General features: G+C 39.1%; 1 protein-coding gene across 1 annotated transcript in view; it reads right to left on the bottom strand.

Annotated features, from left to right (window-relative positions):
* LOC101800985 (tubulin epsilon chain) overlaps positions 1 to 20,452 on the bottom strand; it is a 113,322-nt gene that overhangs the window by 87,317 nt on the left and 5,553 nt on the right. The window contains exon 2 of the mRNA XM_038175943.2: positions 4,722 to 4,823. Coding sequence (XP_038031871.1) covers positions 4,722 to 4,823 — 102 coding nt within the window. The remainder of the gene's footprint in view (positions 1 to 4,721; positions 4,824 to 20,452) is intronic.

Raw genomic sequence — 20,452 nt, 5'->3', positions numbered from 1 at the left:
GAGTTTTACTAGCTCCCTGTGGTTTTGTGCTCATGCTTGATGGATGCTTGTAGATCCACTGGCGGTTCTCCAGACCTGCCTTGGCAATCATGTGGAACATATTATCCTCTCAGGCAGAACTGCCAAATTGGTTCCAACCTTTCCACTCAGATGTAAACCCAAACACTAAAACACAAATCACTTACATGACAATACATTCTATTGTCGAGAATTCCATAAAAGGCTGGAAAGGATACCAGAGAATTTATCCTCTCCATCATTATGATTCGTTGGCCTTTCTTGTTATGAAAACGGTCTCTATCTACTTATCTATCTATTGATGCATCTTTTTTTTTTTTTTTTTGTGTACTCTTTGGATGCCTTATGTACATACCGATCAAATATATGTAGCAGAGGATAACATAGCACTTGAAGTTTTGTAGGTAGGCACACACAAGCTGTAATGTTCTCTCCAGACTTACTGTTCCTGCTCTATGTGCCTTTATGAAGACCTAACCACAGAATAATATTTACCCTCCATTAATAGCAGTAACCACTTTCTGTGGTTATTGCACACTGATAGCTCAGTCCAACAAAAATTTTGTGAGGGCATCCAACTTTGCAGTTTTTTAATCCTTTCAGGCTGCCAATTCATTTTGCTCTGTTCTTCTGAAGTTACTGTCATAGTACTGTGCAGCCACCTCAGGTGACTTCCTTCCTAATGTAATGCAAAATTTTTAATATCGTAAAACCTGACTATGTTGCTAATGGCATATAGTATTAGAGCTCATTGCTTTAGGCAAGCTTTTTCACCTCTGTATGCCACTCATTTCAGAGATGATCATCATGGCTGCTGTAAAGTTCTGCTCAGTTTTCAAGTCATTTGAAGCCTGCTGCCATGGCTGAATTTTCAATAGCTGATCCCTCAACAAAGACACTCTAGAGAAATAGCTCAGCTGTGGATTGTTGGTGGGGTAGGGTCTGGAGGTGGTGAAAGAGGCAAAATGTTCCCCTCGTATCTTCAGATCTTACTGACAGTAAACCTCATTGCTTGGGCTTTATGCAGGAGAAATGCACATCACTCTGTCAGCAGACTGCAACTTGTAGTTGTTACAGTTTGACCCAGTTATTACATGTATGAATCTTTCCAAAATCAAAAGCTACATGGTCCTACAAGTGACTTCCTTTTCCTATTTTAGCTAGGGTTGAGAAGGTTAAAATACTATTAAAATATCAAAATCTAAAATCAGTATTAAAAATTACTGTTTCTTCCCCCATCAGCCTTACATGCATTACCAGATAATGTATTTGAAATGAAGTATTATTTGACATCTGTATTATATTATATCATAAATGGAGTTTGCACTGTGTTGACTGCTCTTCTAACATGGGCACATTAAAAGCTGGGCTGAGTGGCTCTTCAGTTATAATCACAGGATGACGTGATTGATTTCTGCACCAGTTTTATGTGGACATCTATCCAAGAAAGTCTCTCTGCAATAATTTATTCTGTCTAGTTACCCAATGAGATTGTTGATTCATTGATTGTATCATTTGATAAGCTTTTAGAGACAAATGGGTTGGATTTACTCTCTATGAATAAGCTGAGAGAAATTTTAAAACAGGACCAGATGATAGATACTTATGTCAGCAGGAATTAAGGATGTGAGTACTTTACCCTAAGGCTTCGTTGATAGCAGTTTAATTTTATTTGATTTCAAATTGAGGGCAGAGGCCAATGAAAATTTCATTAATTTGTATGCAGTGGGAACTACATTCACTGAACTGATTTGGGGGATTTGCATAATATGAAGGTCTTAGAGCATTGTATGGAATCTGACCCTTACATTTCATCCCTTTTGAAGTAGGGTACTTTTTCATTTTCATAATGCCTGAAGCTTGTTCATTTATTCAGGTCTTACAGCTTAGTTATTATTTAAGCAACAACAAAAAATAATTATCCACCCACAGAATACAATATTATTATTGTTTTCACGTTGTCTCCCATCATTGTTAGCAGAATTAACTTAAATATATATATATTAACATTTAAATAATTCATTTGTGTGAATAAACATGCAAACATAAAACTTTTTAACTTTGCTGAACATCAGATGATTTTTTTCATCTAAAAATCTTCCCTTAAGGCTGTTCATGAATATCTATAACACCTGGTTAGGGTAACCTGGGTTGCCACTGGGGAGCCTGTGATAAAACTTCAGAACACAGTTGCATGTTAGAAACAGGGAGATAACAGGTTTATACGGATATAAATGCAAGTCAACAACAACAATAATGAAAGATATGAATAGAATCTCTCTCTCTCCTCTCTATTTCCTTCCTCCCCTCCTCCTTTCCTCCCTTCCTTTCACAGCATTTCAAAAACTAACAGAATGCAGAAAGTCTTATGTCTAACTATCAGTTGTAGTAGTTGCCACTGCAACATTCATTGGAATAATTTGCCTAAAAATTAAGGAGGGAGAAACCAGTGAGCTCTTATTACCATGTAGTCCCACCTATTCCCTGAAATTTCCAGCCATACAGGTGCCTACTGCTCTCTGGCCCAAGCTCAGCCCACAGAACACTTTGGTCAGATCCATTCCTGTGCTTCTTGAGAATGGCCCTTAAGGGTGGCTACTTTGACCACTTATACTACCACCAATCATGTTCTTAACCATCAGCTCTCTTTTCCTCAAATTATTCACATTCATTCATCTAACATGCTTCTGCCTGTCTTAATCCAAATTAAATTTTTCTTTCTTTAAGCATTTATTCTCCCAGGCTTTCTCAGTCACACTTTGTGGTTTACCAGTTTCACCAGTTCGAAGATTGAAAGATATTCCGTGGAGATCTCCACATCCTCAGGGAAGTCTTGTTGTTGCAGTCCCCATGGGTATCTCTAGTTCTGTTTTATTATCATGCCTCCAAAACCCTTTTTCATGCTTCTCTTTCCTTGCACCACTCACTCTGTTTCCCTCTCTCTTTTACTCTTATTTTGCCATTGTTTTTATTTTATTTTATTTTTTCCCCTGTTCATCTTTATTCAGAAGCAAGTAGCCTGAGCTTAATGGCTTATTAAACCATTCAGACTAGCCATCCAGTGGCTTATCTGAACTCAAGCAGTAAACTGGGCTTTAGCTCTTAGTTTCTTCTTTACTACCTGATCACGTCAGGGAGTTTAGTATCCCAGAGAAACATAAGTCAGGAATATACAGATCCTTTGAGATTATTTCCTGATGATACAGCAACTTTTTTTTTTTTTCCTTTCTCTCCAGCTCTTGACATCAGTCTCATTTTGTGTAGAAGACAGGAAGCAAGTCTTCTGTTGTGTTTGTAAACTGAGGATATAATCACTTTCCTACCTCATATATTCTGCTCCAGAATCTCTTTGGTTACCAGTCATGAGAAGCAGACGTTTGCTAAACTGTCCCTCTTGTTCTGAAGTATTCCATCAGAAACTTCCTCTTGTCATTTTCCCATGCACAGAAGTCATGTGCATGTGAAAGAGAATAGCTGGGAATGCCTCACAATGTAAAACCATTTAAAAATTTAATGTTAACCAATTAGGCCAATATGTGTTCTGCAGAAACTAGCTGATCCTGTGCACGCTACAGTGGCCAAACCATAATAATTATTCCTGGGCTGAACAGCTGCACTGTCTTCCTCCCATGGGAATGGAAATGGAAATATTCCATGGAGCATGGCACTGTGTATAGCTATAACTGAAAACTTGGTAGAAGCTGCAGCAATGCAAGGTATGTGAGTATTATAAGGCCATTTTACAAAGAGACAAACCGAGGGCAAAGGTTTATGACTTGTCAAAAGTAACACAATAAATCCATGGCAAAGACTGGAGCTCTGGGATCTATACAAACCTGTAAAGAATACACTAATGCCTAGCTCTCGCTATGTGGTTTAGATACATTACAGTATTAACTTCCATCCTTTCTTTACCATATTACTGCTCTGATTACCCATTAGTAATTGGAGTTGGTTTTACTGCCCTGAATTTTGCTCTGGAGCTACAAGCGATCAACTACTAATGCAACTCACAGCTTTTTGTCTGAGCTGATAATGAGTGAGACTGAACATATGGGAAATTGTAATACTACCTTGGAGTTCAACATGCTCTTCCCTTGGTATATTATTTCAACCTCCTTGTGTTGTTCCTTCACAGCAGGAGGCTGCCATGCAGCAGAATTACTATGGGTAACACATGTGTATACACTCACAGGGGTCACTCAGCATCGTAAATTGTTTATATGATATACAGCACTGTATTCATAAGAGGGAGAATGAAATGTGTTTGAATTTATGCATTTTTCTCTGGGGGGATACAAAACTCTTTCCACACTTCTGATGGACTAAAAGTTTTCCCCAGCATACTGACTCTCACTAATACTGCATACTAAAAAGTGTTTTGACTCTGCAGAGATCATTTAAGAGAGAATGAAATTTGGCTATGATAATCTCATTATTGTTTTGATCTTGGCCCTGACTTTCAGCAGAAAGCTCCTGTGGGACAGACAGTTTTTGCTCTATATTGAAACTGAGCATTGGTGGCATTGGTGTTAATAGAAGAGTTAGACCATGGCCCACAGTTTCTTGGGTTTGCCTGGGAAATATTTCTTTCGTGTGAAACCTTATGCAAGAGCAAAAGAAGGTGAAAAGGTTCATCTTATCAGAAGAAAATACAAAAACTAGTGCAGTCATTCTGAGGGAGTGGCTGAGGAATTCCTTACCACACAGATTCCCGATCCATCAAGGCATCTGTTTGCATTGCCATTACAGTTGCAAGGAGAGCATTTTCCAAAGGTGGTACGGTAAAATCCTTCTTGGCATCCCTGCAACAAGAAAATAAAAATAAAGTATTTCCTATGCATGTGTATCTTGAGAGTTAGGTTTGGCAGGAGAAAGCACGAGGCAGGGGAAAGTGAGAACTACAATCATCAGGTCTCCCATGAGCACACTCCACAACCCTATCACAGCAGACCACACACACACTACTGAACTCCAGTCTGTTCACATATTCCCTGCCCTGGTGCTTGCTTTTTGCCTCACAATGTTTAAGCTTCCAGCATCCCCACCTGTGTCATGTCCCTGATGTAGTAGGTGCCTGCAGTGTGGGGTTGGGCTGCCAGGTTCCTACTGCATTTTGTGTTAGAGGATGGGTTAACTAGAAGTTACTGATCATTATTCAATAGAGAAGGTATATTCATATGAAAATAATTGCTTTTACTTAGAGATAAAAATAAAATGAAAGAGGATTGGTTTTGTATCTATTATGTGTAACTTGTTCTCCACTGAGGAACCTCCACCTTAGTGCAAAGTTGGTGAGACATGAAGAAGCTGATCTCAGGAGCAACCTCTGTTGCTCAGGCAGTGCCTGTTCACCCCATGTAGCAGTTTCCCTGCATCACACAGATGATGTTAGATCCACGCAGACTCATGAACTTTTGGATCTTAAAGCTCTTACTCTTGCATAACTCTCACAGTGTTGTTGCAGAGCTTCTGCGAAGGCCCTAGCGTATCATTCAGATCTCCAGAAATTATTTACCACACCCTCTTTTTGCTAGCACGTAAAAAGATATAATAGTCAGAGCCTGAGGTACACTTGGCTCTCCTGGAATATCTTTTGTAGCTGACTACACAATGCTTTCTATGTTCTGAGGTCACTTGCTCTTGAAAAAAGTAGGAAATTCAAGCAAATCAGAAGGTCATGATCTTACATAATTTGCATTTGCACGAGGTTTGGCACTTATTATGTTATGCTGCTCTAATTAGGCTTAGATTTCCTCTGAATCTTCCTCTTTCTCATCTTCCTAGGTTGCCATGAAATAAAGGATGATTTCTTTTCTGCACTGGGCCTTTGCACGCCCACTCTGAGCTATGACACGAATAACAAGGCTACAATATTCATGCAGTGCTGCACAGTGTTATGTCCACTGTCTCCAAAAGCTAGGCTGTGAGTGGCACTGCTTGCTGGCCTGCTGGTGGCTGGGGCTAGTGAACTTAGCTGCATTGCTTCTGGGACCTGAGCTCGTATGCCTGCGGTGTGCTGCAGATACAGTTGTGGGACTCTGGGCAGCAGAAGCCAGCAATCCCGAGGTTCATCTCTGTGAGATTTTCCACTCTCAAGGGTGGATAGATGCTTTTATCCAGTTGGATGAGCAGCTCATTTAGGAAATAACATATCTTATGAGATGACTAACAACAAGCTTTACAAAACAGGCTTACAAATGAATCACTAATCCAATCTTATCCCAGAGAGCTCTGAGGAGCTGAGATGAACATAAATGGAAAACTCAGTTGCCTTTACCATTCTTACACACCATTTTTTATCTGGTTTGCTTTGGAAACACTTTCTTAGATAATAGCTCCTTGGAGGAAAAGCCTTCATCCATATCCACTTTGGGACAGCAGAAATACTATCTGTTTGCACTGCTTGTTTCAGTTGTTTAGTCTTAACACAGAGCTGTAGGACTGGCTCCCACCAGACTAAGGATTTCAGCTGAATGATTACGCCACACACTGTGGAAGGCAGACAATTATTTTCTAAATTGAAAACAGATTCATTTCCCAGTGTCTTTTTTGGCAATATTTTTCTCCACCCATACAGTTCTAAGGCATGTTATGCTCTACTATGCTCTTCAACTGGTGGGTGGTCCTAGCTGGTCCACTAGTGTCTGTCCAAAAGCTTTCTTGATTTTGCAGGTCTAAGCAGAATCGTTTTTCACATATGATGATGAATATGGACAATGGAAATGTATGAGTATATGCAAAAGTGCCTGTGTAAATGCTTCAGGTGGCCATAGATCTAATATCCTATAAACTTCAGCAAGGGATACCCCTTGTACCTCTGTAGTGCAGCCAAGAGCGGGCTTTCATCTAGTTCACTCAAACAACAGCAGCAAGTCAGGTATAGTTCAGCCCAGCATCAGTGGTTCCAGCTATATGGACAGGTTTGCATGGCTGTTTCTGGAGCCTGCTGGGAACCAGCTTACCCCCTACTCTCAGGGGGCATACTTCTCAGCCCCTTGAGACATCTACCTTATTCTGGGGTGTATCTGTTGTTGCAGCTGTCAGACCCCCTCTTGAGAATGAGATGTAGGCTCCTAAGTCACCTGGATAACTTCTGGTAACATTATCTCCCCATAATTTCTCAATTCATCACAACAGCTTGGAAGGTGTTGATGCTCACTATTTTAATGCACTGTTTTAAACCCTGGGTTGCATCAATATAAACCAGAAATGAGGTATTAACAATCAATGCTATGAGGGAGATGGGAATGGGAGGAAAATTGGATACAGATTGTTTGCTTGGTGTTCAGAAATTTTCTCAGGCATTCTCAATTATTCTGATATATTTTTGTTGCTCCTTGCCCTACTAGTGATAATGGAGTGATCTGTTAGTTGTTCCAGGGCGTGAGCCAACATCGTATTTATAAAAAGAAGTGTTAGATTGTTGAGCTAATTGAGGGATTCAAATGGCTGAATGTTCTGGGAGCACAAAATAATTGCATACAAAGCACAAACAGGTCTGCAACAAAATAGAAATATCCTCCCCAAAAAATTGTTATGTGGACAATTGAGTGAGGAACATATCCATCTACTGTCTGCTTCTGAATGCTGAAGACAATCAGTAGGCCAAAATGCTAGGTCTGCATTAGCAATTACATCTTTATAATTATTATGTACATATATATATTATTTTTTTCCCCAAAGGGACAATGCTTATTCCAGTTGATGCTGAAAAAGTCCAATCTAATGTGGATGTTGCTGAGCTCTTGAAAATCTTTTATACCCATAGTGCATTTAATTTTCTTCTCCTCCCCCTTGCATCTGGATTTCATTATTACATTTCTTAAAAATGAGAACCAGCTGCAGTGTTGCAAGTGCTGTAGAGTCCCTAGTCATGCTCTGTTGCTTTAGACCCTTCTGATGGTATGGGTGCAAGATGGAACTAAAGATAGCAGGCATTCTAGGTACACAGCGTTATGAGTTTGCTCCCATTTATATTCAGGCAGTTCTACCAATTTGGTTGGTTTCAGCTGCTCTTGATCTGCACCTGAGCAGCTGAGGGCAGAACCAGGTCCCCATTCCTTCCACACCGCCAGCTAGCAACACTGGTGCAGCCACACTGGGGAAGGCGTGCTTCTTGTGACCCTGTTTCTTCCTATTTGCTTTTCCTAAAAGAGTGCTGTGCTGGTAAATACGCACAGAGTGTTCTCTGCGGTTACATCTGCCTTAGCCAACTAGAAAAAGGGCAAGGCATGGCTTCAGACAGTGGCTTATGAACATCCATGCTGACTGGTGGTTCATTTTCTGCCTTGATCTTGCTCTTTGACAGACTGCTCTTTTCCTGACAATGTCCAGGCACAGCTTACAGCAGAGCATCTCTTAGGACATGTTCCTATGAGGCAGCATGTCTGGGACTGCTCTTTTTGGGCAAACACAGAGAGAGTTTAAGCATGTGGACATGTGCTGTGTTATGCTACTCGACTAGGCGGTCCCCAGACTGTTTTATTCAGTAATTTAGATGTAGCTATTGACTCTGCATCAGTGGTAAGAAAACATGGCATGTTTCTTTAGTTAGTACTGGAACTTGTGACTTTTCTGTGAACATATAAAAGCACAAAGGGTCTCTTTCTTTTGCAATAAAAAGCACCTTGGATCCTCACCAATGTTAGTTAATTCCAGAACTCTTTCTTGAGTGCTGGGGTACACACAGAGAAGTGGATTCAGGGTTAAATGATCTACATTAAGCAAATTCAGCCTTTGTTATACTCCTGATACTCATGACTTCCAGTCTTGGACCAGGGGCCCCACTGCATTTGACCCAGAACAAAACCAGAAGCAGAAGATGGTGCATGCCTCCAGGACCATTGTAAAAGAGGATACAGATGGTTCACTGGGGGCACTGAAGCTGAAGAACAGCACTCCAAGCAGTCACATGTTGTCACATCAACTGCCAAGTCACTACTAAGTTTACTGTTGCCCAAGACTTGGTTGTAGCTGGCTAGGAGTGTTACTCGCTTTGCTACTAGAGATAGAATCAAAAGGCAAACTGCTTTTCAGGTCTGAGAAGGATCCTCTGTGGGCTATGAATGTTCAGACCTGAAGGCAAGGATAAAACACTATAGTGTTACTTAGTAGATTTTCACTTTAAAATCAATTCAGGGCAGTGAAAGTGAATGCAACCTGGTCACATTTAAATTGTATAAACTCACAGGTCTGTGATGAAATTAAAATTACCTTAATTAACTAATATCCTAGACCTATTAAAATACAAAGAATTTCTATCCTTTGTCATAAGCACTCTCATTTTTTTTTTTTAATTCCATGAGGCAAAAATGCTCTTTTTTTTTGTTTTGTTTCTCACAACCCCTCATATTACTTCTTCATATGTCAAGAGGCTAGATAAATGTTTGTAGCATAAGAAGGGAAGGGAAGGGAAGGGAAGGGAAGGGAAGGGAAGGGAAGGGAAGGGAAGGGAAGGGAAGGGAAGGGAAGGGAAGGGAAGGGAAGGGAAGGGAAGGGAAGGGAAGGGAAGCTACTTCAACAATATCAAGATTTGCCCCAGAGCCTAGGGAAAAGAGAAAAATGTTACTCCTGTGATATAAGGAGATACAGACATAGTATCATCTATTGAAACCTGTCAGAATCAGAGATGTGAGTAAATAAAGCACATTTTCATTGCATTGATGAAAAGAATCAGACAAATTGAGCAAAGTGATGGATTCTTCCCTTCCTGACAGTGTCACATCAAGATGTAATGTTTTTTCTGGATAGTAGGGTTTAGCTAAACAGAAGTTTAGGATTCAACATAACACTGATTCCTTGAAACTCTGTATCTTTGGCTATACAGGGGTGAATGAATACTCTAAATTTACTTCACCCATTTTAAAATTTGTGGGTCTGGATGTAATAGAGACCAATCTGCTGTACAAAAAGTACATGGCATTGCCATGGAAACAATACTGCTCTCTGGGGACATTTCTCAACTCAACCCAAACATGCCTGCTTTTGTTTATTTTATATATCTTTTTTTTTGTGTGTGTGTGTTTGTGTGCGTGTGTGTGTGTGAGAGAGAGAGAGAGAGTGTATTTAGAATTGGCAGCCACAGTACTGGAGCCTTTTTGAAGATTGTTTGCTTAGGCCAACTTGAGATAAATAGCCTACTGCCCTTCCTAAAAATAAAAACGTTTTCCTGTTTGAATATCTTCTGGTACTTTTATTTGTTTCTTTATTTTTTTATTTTTTTAAATTAGAGAATTACACAAACAGCTCTGAGAAAGTAGTCCTCTACTGTATATTTGATTTGATGTTTTTCCAAGTTTCTCTGGTTTCTTCAGAATAGGTAGGACTCTTTTCTAAAGAGATTCCTAGTATTTGTCACCTACAATAGAATCTTCCTGCTCAGAAATGCTCAATCCCTAGCTAAGCCAAGTTTTCAGCATTCAGCAGGTCCCACTTGGCTTGTCTATGTCAGCAATGAAGACAGGCCCAGACTGATCCTCAGAGGACCTCCTTGCCCCAGATGCAGCTCTGTGCTAGCACAGCTGTGGCCGTGTGAGTGTAGGGCCATCCTGGCCAGCAACCTTCACAGCTGAGCAGCAGGACTGTGTGTTTAGGAAACCCAAACCACAGCAGGCCAGGAGTCAGCAATTTGGAGATGTCCACATGGGAAGAAGCCAGCTAGACTTCCTTTGTGTGTTTTAATTTCTTTTACATGAAATGTGTCTAAAGTAGGTCAGCTGCGCCTGTTGATTGCTGCTGACTGTGAAGGGAGACTTGCAAAGCTAGCTCAGGTGTATAGACTGAATCACCCAAGCAATTCTGTCACTACATTTGAATTTGCTTGATTCTAGCCAGTTCAGAGTGTGATCTTGGGATGTTTCCCTTCTTCAGGGTTGTCTCTCCTGATATTTACTGCTAGCTTTCGAGGGGAGCTCTGTTATATTACCCTGCCCTGGTGCTACTTTCTCCATTGAATACTTGTGCATTCAAAAATCTGCAAATAAAATATTTTCAGTCTGTCTCTGAGACATCTTTTTCTTCTTGGGCGTAGAAGCAGAAAGCATAATATATGTTAACACCTTTCGAAATCTAGAATTTTTAGGAAGAGCTTTATAATACCTCTAGACATTTGGTATCTGGGAATTGCTCTTATTGCTGCTAGTAACTCTGTCCCATCTCAACTGAATGGCTTTGGAGAACATTGAACATATTTAAGAAAGAAATCTGTAAGCAATTATTATTAAGAGTTTGTCTTGTCATCTGAGATACTGTGTGCTCACTGCAAACAAGGACTTTTGTTCTAAGACATGGCTGTGACATACAAGATCATCCCATTTTACAAAGAACAAAACTGATCCCTGGCGTCATGTGAAGGCTGTCACATTCATTACCAGCTCAATCCTCAATTTTGGATGCATCTGGGAAGGAGAGTACTGAATTGTTGTGAGTGACTCAGACAATCTGCGGAGCTTGTGATTGGCAGCTCCTTGAAGCATGACCCCATTCTAAGGACATAATTTGGCTCCCTCCAAAAGGCACGCTTCTTACTGCAATAAAAATACTGCTTGGCCAAACTGGGATGTAGGTAAACAAAGGGTTTGTTCCCTAGAGATCCTAGCTCTAAGCCACTCTGGGTAGGCACAAATTGTACAGCTTATCATGTTTGGAAAGCATTAACTACAAAGCTTTCTTTTTTACCTCATACAGATATGAGAGTCTACTTATGGTGTTTCATTCAGCAAGAAAGTACTGAGGGCATCAACATGACTTCTACATCTGCTTCTCAGATCAAAGCATAATTGACGTCCAGTACTTTTAAAAATCCAGACTGCAAATTGCAGGCTGATGGACGTTTGACCATTCCTTGCTCCCTGGGAGCAGAATAACAGAAGTTTCAAATTCCTTAGGTCAAAGACATGTTATTCATGAGTGTAGACACAAAGATTTAGTTCTTCTTTGGTCTGCTGGGAAACTTCATGCAAACAAAAAGAGCTGCAATAACACTGTGCCCCACTGTCCTGACCTTCCTGCCTTTAGTGACCTGCAGGAGAAATCCCTTTCCATTTGTTGCCAAAATCCAAAATTTAATGGTTGTACGGTATACACTATGTGCTACTGCAGCTCAGTGCCAAAGCAAGCTATTGGTGAGCAAAGTCCTCAGGAGCCCCAGGCTTTTTGTCCTCTTACACAGCTACCATGCACTTTTACAGATCTCAGGCAAGGTGCATAGCCACTGAATGCTATATTTTGGCTCAAGCATTCTGCATGCATGGTTATTAGGATTTTCTTATGACTGGAGAGGATTTCAATGGTGTGTGAGTACACGAGGATGGGCAAGGGTTAACTGTTGGGAAAAGGTACAGCTATATTTGCTCTGCAGGATCCTGGTGTTGACTCAGCCATGCTCATTGCTGCCTTGGTCTCAGAGGCACTGGATGGACTTGCAAGGTCACTAGAAAACCTACAGGCTACTCTTGCTGTGTAGGATTAGCAGACAGAAAAGTCAGCATGCATTTCCTTGTTTTCTAAATAGGCATCTGTGCTGGGCCCATCTGAGGCTGTGTTTACCGGATTAATAGGATGTTTATTAGTTAACACTGTTTGGAATGGTCTACATGGACAATCCTTTAGGTTATTGAGATGGAGCCCTGTTTCTTGCAGGGCATTAACTGCCAAAAGCTTTTATCCCCATCTTATATCTTACTCAGCTGATGTTCTGCCCATCCAAGCAGATGTGTGATACTCCAGTATCTCAACTCAGACTTTTCCACTCTTGAGGGTGAGGAATTCACTAGCTCTAGCTTACGAGCTCTTGCTTCGGATACTGGAAATGCTTTTCTACCAGGTATCCCTTCAAGCTGAAAATACTGTTAACTAAGATTTGGGATGAGTTTGACTGGTACAAGATAGAACTACGCTGTCTTTTTCTGTCACCAGGAAACTATAAACATTTTACAGGTAAGTAAATTGTGGAAGTTATCTGAACAGTGTGTATCATCAGGTAATCTGTCTTTCCTGTTTTGCCTAGTTAACTATGAAAGACTGTCTTGCTGGATTTCATTAGTTATATATATATGTGTGTGTGTGTATATATATGTATATATATATATATATCACTGAACCCAGCAACAGATGTGCCAAATACCTCTGTATGATCGGACTCTTGATTCCTGTTTTCCAAAAGGGCATGGCAGTCAGTGATAGGTTCATGAAAACAGTGCTTTTAATATTATTTGGTATTTTTAACATTATTTGTTATTATGTCACCATTCCTCTTCCTCACAGCTTTTATACCCTTCTGCTCTGCACATGAACATTAGACTGTTCACAAGATAACTGGCAGTGTGCAATCAAGAAATGCAGAACAAAAGTGATAGACTTTCTCCTGTAACAGCTTCTACATGAGAAGCTCTAGAGGGTCGTCTCTACCTCTCAATAACTGAAAATTGTTGAGGTATCAGATAATTGTATTTAAACACTTTCATTTTTGTTACTCCTCCAGCCTACTGAGATGATCCATCTTTACAACTACATTTGATGTAACTATGTGTAGGCCTATATGTCTATATGTAGACAATATATGTCTATATGTAGACAATGGATCTGATGGTATCAAATCCTATGTGAACTGTATGATTTGGGGTAAAATTTGTCTAAATTTTCTTTACTTTATTTTGTTCATATTTTTGGGGGCAGGACAGAGAAAATATTTCTAGAAGATATCTTTGGGCTATTTATATAAAAGTATTCGATGGTGGTTATAGTATTTTCCTAACCATCATTTATTGTCCTGCAGCTTTTTTACATTCATATCTACATAGCAACAAATTATCTGATTGTCAATTTCTGCTAGTTCTCAGGTCCCCCAGATTTGGATGGATTTCAACTTGCAAAAGGAGAAAGAATACATGTATTCTTATGGATAGGGACTTGTGTAGCTTCAAGTTTCCTCAAAAGCTTGATGATTACTTGTAGCTTTGAGAGGCTTGCTGCAGATAGCTTTTTCCAGTAGGTCTGTTTATTTATAGTGAGACATTCATTAAATCCATGGCTCCTTAGTTTATATTTATAGCACACATTCACTGTAGTTTGTATTTATAGGATACCTTTTAGTTCTGTCTGTATTATGTGTCTCTCTTGTTGGCAATGAGGCTTCAATGTCACTTAAACAGTCTTACAGTAAATGCCAACCAGATGAGATGGTCTCTCATTGGCCCTTCTTGGGGGAGGCCTCTTTACTTTTCTTGGGCTGTTTCTATTCATGGCACATCAGAACATTATGCTGATGGGTTGTGGATCTCTATTTGGCCCCCATCAGTTCCCACAGCCCTTCTGCTGCTACCTTGTTCTCTGCTCATGTCCTCCTGGTCCGGATTTCCATTCATCCTTTTATTCCTGTTCCCTGCTTGGCATTTCCCTGCACCTGGTTCTAGTCACTCATCCACTTCATGACATGCCCTCCACATCTAGTCTACTAATACCTTGACAGTGATAGTTTCATTATATTAAGTCTGAAATTAACATAAGGAAAAAATACTGCTTCTCTCTGAACAGTTGAGAAACTTGTTATCTTGTTTTGGTGCATGGACTCCATTGTTCCTTACTATGTTCATAAAGACATTGAGACACAGGAATACACGTTATTCTGCTCATCTCTTGTGTGATCATTCACATTAGTCTTTCTTTCATTTTTTCCATCTGTGAAATGGAACAATGACAATAGTCCTCTTTGGAAAGGGCTTTGTTGTATTCTGATGGAAGAACTACGTAATAGCTATATTTCAATAATATGAAATATTACTATTTGCACTTATGGTTTTAGGATGTTTTTTAATTCTCTTCATGGGTGCACCTCATTTGGTGGCTCAAGGTAAGCTTTTCTGCTTTTGCACAATGTGCGCAACTGGTAAATGTATTACAGAGTTTCATGCTTCCTTGAGTTGGTGTCAAACCCAGGATGGCAAAACCAAAGAAAACGGTCTGCAGAACTTCAATTAGCTCTAGTTTTCACAAGATGAAGGACCTCTGTTTACCCAATGTAATCCACAATAGTAAAACAAGTCACTTCTTTTAAGAAAACTGGTCAGAACCACTAGGAATAACGAATATCCCCTCATGGGCAGACAGGTGATGACTTGTTTCCAATACCTGCAGTGAATATAAAGCTGTTGCCAGTCCAAAGGCTTCTAGTCTTTTTAATCCAGCAATGAAAGACCGTTTTTGGCTTCCAACTAAACAATCATGCTTCAAAATTATTTGCTTACTTAGACGGCACTGCTTGGCATTGTGCCGTCTTTCTTTCCCAGTTTTTGCTTCCATCCTTTCCAAGGGATAGACCACACTCTGGTATACGAGGGCAACTTTTATGAGTGATCTGCAAGGATTTACTGCCAGAGCACACCAGATATATGAAAAGGATTAGTCAAATGGAGTAGGGAGAAAGAGAAATTATATGTGTTAAAATTTCACAAGAAAAAGTGCAATTAACTGTGTAGGAGATCTTTTAAGACATTTAAGGAATTTCTGTATTCTTCACTTCACTGTCTTTGTGCTTGAACCTATAAATCCCTATGTAGTGACATTTCGGAGGGATCTTGGTCTTTCTCTGCAGAATGAGGCTCTCAGAAGTTAGTAACCAACCAATTGGCCAAACCCATTGGCCAGATATATTTTATCATCAAACTCAGTGTAAAGAGAGATGGACAGAAATCCTGCTCTACACTGCATAGCTATCCAATGTGTAGACAAAAGCAGACATCTGCTCTGCAATTTTATTTCTTCCCTGTTGACTTTTGCTAAATTTATCTTAGCTTTGAAGCCTTACAATCCTAGAGAATTAAAAACAAACAAGATTGCTCACCAGGTTCCCCTGAGGCCTCCAGGCACTATTTATAATTTCTATAAGCTTTCATTACCTCTGGTCCACAGTATCAAATTCTTCTGAACTAGAAAGGTCACATTCTAACTATTATTATTGGAGAAATTAATTTGGTGTGTGACATCATAGCCTAGCAGTTAATTGCCCCATTTAATAGGACACTACAGCTGTTAGATAACTTAATGCAAAAACCCACTCTATTGTATTTGCCATTTCAAGGGCAAAAATCTCATACAAATTAGTTCTTTGAACTTTCACATTTATTTTGAAAATTATAAACATTTCTGAGAGGAACCCATTTTTGAGCTTAGTCTCCAAAACAATATTCATGATAGATTTTATAATGACCGCTCTGGTGTAGTACAGCAAATTCCTGCATTCTCTTCAGTTTCTGACATAGTTAGCAATGAAAGAAGTTATTCCAGTGCTCCATTGATTCTGAAAATCAGAAATTAACCAGAAGTTGATGAAGAGTTTTGGGCATAATGCTGGTAATCTTTTTTTATCCACTTATCTTGACAGGTATCTAAATTCTAATTACATTTAATGAGATTACAAACTAAAGCAATTACGTGAATTACAAAATAACAAGCTTTCCATTTTATTTAGCTTGCAAATGTAAAAGCAAATTATTTCTTGCTGAAAGCCAATGTAAAACCCCAACATTGTTGGATATTATTATTCTTATATCTTAAATTAAATTCCAAGACATGATAAATTCAATGAAAATTAAGGCCTCACTGGGCAAGTGAATCTAATAATGGGGTTTTCTAGGTAAGTGATATGAAATTCTCATTAAAACTGCAGTGGTGTCTTTTTATGAATCTCAGCAATTTGAATCTTTAAACATTAAAAAAAAAAAAAAAAAAAAAAAAAGAAATAGCAGTGACACTAATTTTGAATCCATAAGCTTTTTCTGTAAATGAACTGTTCAGTGAATGATGAAAGAAATGAAGCCTCATTTTCTATTACTAGTGTCCTTTCTCTTGTCCCTTTTGCATGGATCTCAGCATCATTCATTTTGTCTGTATCCTCACTGTGTCCTCACCTGAGAACACAGTGTAGGGGCTCATCTGCAGACATGCATGCCATATCTGGCCAGTCTGCAGCTGCTAAAGGAAACATCTAATAAATGAATTTAGTCTGATTTTCAAGCTAAACAAGAAAGACTATAAAATCTCCATCATTTATACATAGAAGAGTTTAGATTTCCTCAAAATTTACAGAAAATAATATGTTTTCTTTAAGGAAGACAGGACAAGTCTCTAACTTAATAACAGACAATTTGAAAACTTTGTTTGTTGGCTTATCCTTGTTATCTTGTGAACAGTCTAATGTTCATGTGCAGAGCAGAAGGGTATAAATGGGAATATTTATATGTCACCTGAAGAGTTATCAGCTCATGAGCTTCTAAAGTAGATATTATTTTTGATGGTAATAAAGACCAGATTATGGTGCTGACAGAAACTGTCTTCCCAGAATTTTAAACAAAAAGCTCAGTGATGGCTAAAATTAAAACTAACAAGATTGAAAGCAGTTGCCCTGACTGTAGGTAGAGGGGATCCTGTTGACAGAGGGGATACAGAACAAAGTTACTTCTATTTCTCCCTGGTTCATGGAAATATGGGTCATTGCCCATTGGTAATGCCCAAACCAATAAGCAAAGAGCATAGGTAACAGGCAAAAATCAGAGGGAGACTCTCTCCGTGCCCACTATCACTATGTTCATGTTCCTTAAGTGGGCTTGTGCATGCCTCTGTTGTAACTGTGACAGAACAACTGTGACTCCCAAAAAACAAGCAAAAGCTGAAAGCCAGATGGCTTTATGCAAAGCAACAGCATTATCTATTACCTTAACTAAGTATTTAACTTTAAAAAATGTCCTGTGCTGAAAATCTTTCCAGGCTGTTACCCCTTCCCCAGTCCGAATGGAAAACAAAATGCCATTCAGCGACATAGATGGGGTTGGATCCAACATAAACATTTCTCAGCTAGGCATTCTCCATAGAAGTACGTAGTCATTTTTTTTCCATATACAGTGGGAAAGACAAAGCCTCTGCTTAAAAGGCATTCTTCTTCAAAAAGGGGAAGGGCTAAAATGTTCTAGCTGCCTGCAGGCTGGCTAAGGATTGGAGATTAACACCATACTCCACTCTAATGTAATTATTACTACAGCCCCTAAGTAAAAATATTGCTGTTAAACAAACTTATTCTTGCAAATAGAAAGTCTGCGGCTGGAAATGTTGTTATTTGATTTTCTTCTTGCAAACAAAATGCCTAGTTATACAAGGAAAATGATTTGCAAGAAAGGAGATAAATAATTTTGCTTTGTTTCCCCATTAACCACCGTCCACCCCGTCCCCATAAAACACTCACATAAATGTGCTTTATGAGTCCTGCTTTTTTCACCTGAGTCCCCCAAATAAAGCGGACAAAATCAGTTGTAAAATGACAACAGCCCCAGAGATATTTCCAGATAAACACAAAATTTTTGAAGGGGTAAAATAATAAAAATGGTCCTTAAAGCATGTACTACTGCACTTGTGGAACAACATTAAATCTGTGATGGTAAACCCGAGGGAGGTAGTCATGGGTGACTGAAGCACACAAATCCCTTCTGAGGGATTTGTCTGGACCTTCAGCACCTGCCCACTTCTCACAGGAGCACCTCTGCCAGGCACTGGTGCTCCCCAATTCTTGCCAACACTCAGTGATAGCTTTCTTAGGGCACCCAAGACTGTAGGCATTTAATAGCTGGGGAGAGGGGGAAGGTGATGCTGTGTTTTTACCCTGTTGACCTTTTTTTTCTTTTCTTCTTTTTTCTTTTTTTCTTTTATTTTTTTCTGTATGCTGGGGCAGATGCATCATAGGGTGGTAACAGGGTACAACACAGCCCAGAAATGATTCAGTTTAGATACTAGTTCCCTGTACATTTTCTTACACCTGACACCAATGATGAAAGGCTGAATAAATTCATTCTAATTCATTTTTTGTTGGGAAGATAGAGTTTAATAATCATTCAGAGCCTTATAGTCTTAGCTAAAGTGGCTATATTTACAGATCATTTTGCAAGTTGTCCATGCAGGTAGGTTCTTTTTATTCACTAATTATTAAATTCTGTTTCAGTTTAGCATTCAGGTGTTCCAGTTCTTCCCATGCTGTCTTATGTCAGAACTTAAGAAATAATATTTCAGTTCTTTTTAGAATCTTGTAAACTCAGAATTGAAATTTCTACAACATTTTTTCACTAGCATCTGTTATTCTTTGGCTCATATTTAGTATCTTATTGGCTCTTGGATGTTGATTTTTTGGTTCTGTTTCTTGTTGATTTGTCTTAAAAAAAAAAGTCCTTTTTTTTTTTTTTTTTTTTTTTTTTAAGGAAATGACCATCTAAAGAATTGCATAATGAATCTAAAGAGGAATGACAAACCAGATCCCATTTACTGCAGTTTAGTCAATATCTGCTTGCATTGCCAAGTATACATTGTATGTCTCCTGACTGATAGGAAAACCTCTCTGAGATCATTTAATGACAAAGAATTAGATTTCAAAAACTGTGGAGCTCTAACAGCTTTGTATACAGTACTATTCAGCAATTGTTGAATCTTGCATTAGGATGCACAACCCAAACATCTCCAGCTCATGTCACTGTCTGAAAATGAGCTGGGATCAGATCCAAATGTTCAGGAGAACCAATTAAAATATATAACAACCAAATGTGTCTATATTTGGGTGTTTGAAAATCTAAGTCCAGAAGCAAACTGTAAATTATCAGTGGCTGGTAATACATTACTCAGAAACTAGACCTGTTTCCTTGTGAACAGTTTTTAAACATTAAGAGCTGCAATTAAAATTGTAGATATTTATTATCAGATTAAATCAGGACATGTTCTCCTTCAGAAACTAATTATTTTATTGCTTCTCATTCTCGTGCCCCTTGGAAAAACTGGGCTTTTAATTCTTTGCTTCCTTCCCATGTCATGAATAAGAGTGGGCATGAAATGCCTTTTATTGGTTTTCACAGCTCTGAAAGAGCTTTGGGGCACTTTGCTGGTACTTGCCCAAAACTTTGTGGGAACTTGCCACAGCAGGGTTTAAATAGCATTGTTCTGGTGGGTGCTTTAAGCACCTTCTTGAAATGGAGAACATTTCCCACTATCCATCTACCCTGTCCTTTGGATCCATTCGCTTGTGCTTCCTATGATTTAAAAGGTTTGGGGTCTGGCGGCTCTCCTCCTAGCAGCTGATTTTCATTAAAGCTTTGATGAGAAACTTAAGCTGGAATCACAAACATCTGCAGTAAAACTTCCTCCCTGCTAATAGACGTTTCTCAGAACATAACCTTGTTGTATCAGAAAAAAACAGCAGTTAGAAATCCAAAGTGCCCATTATGGGAGTTAACCTAACATAACCCTAAGGGTCTGAAATGAATTCATTTAAAGATCTGCTTTTTTAAAGGTAGATGCAGTTCCTATTAGCTTAAAAGAATACAAAGATTTCTGTCAAGCTAAAACCCTTTTTGGCTCAGACCTCAGCTTTAGGTCTTCTGCTGCTTCTTTTAGTACTAGTTTGTTT

Source organism: Anas platyrhynchos, chromosome 3, assembly GCF_047663525.1.
Source record: "Anas platyrhynchos isolate ZD024472 breed Pekin duck chromosome 3, IASCAAS_PekinDuck_T2T, whole genome shotgun sequence".
NCBI lineage: Eukaryota > Metazoa > Chordata > Aves > Anseriformes > Anatidae > Anas > Anas platyrhynchos.
This window is presented reverse-complemented; position numbering and strand designations above follow the sequence as displayed.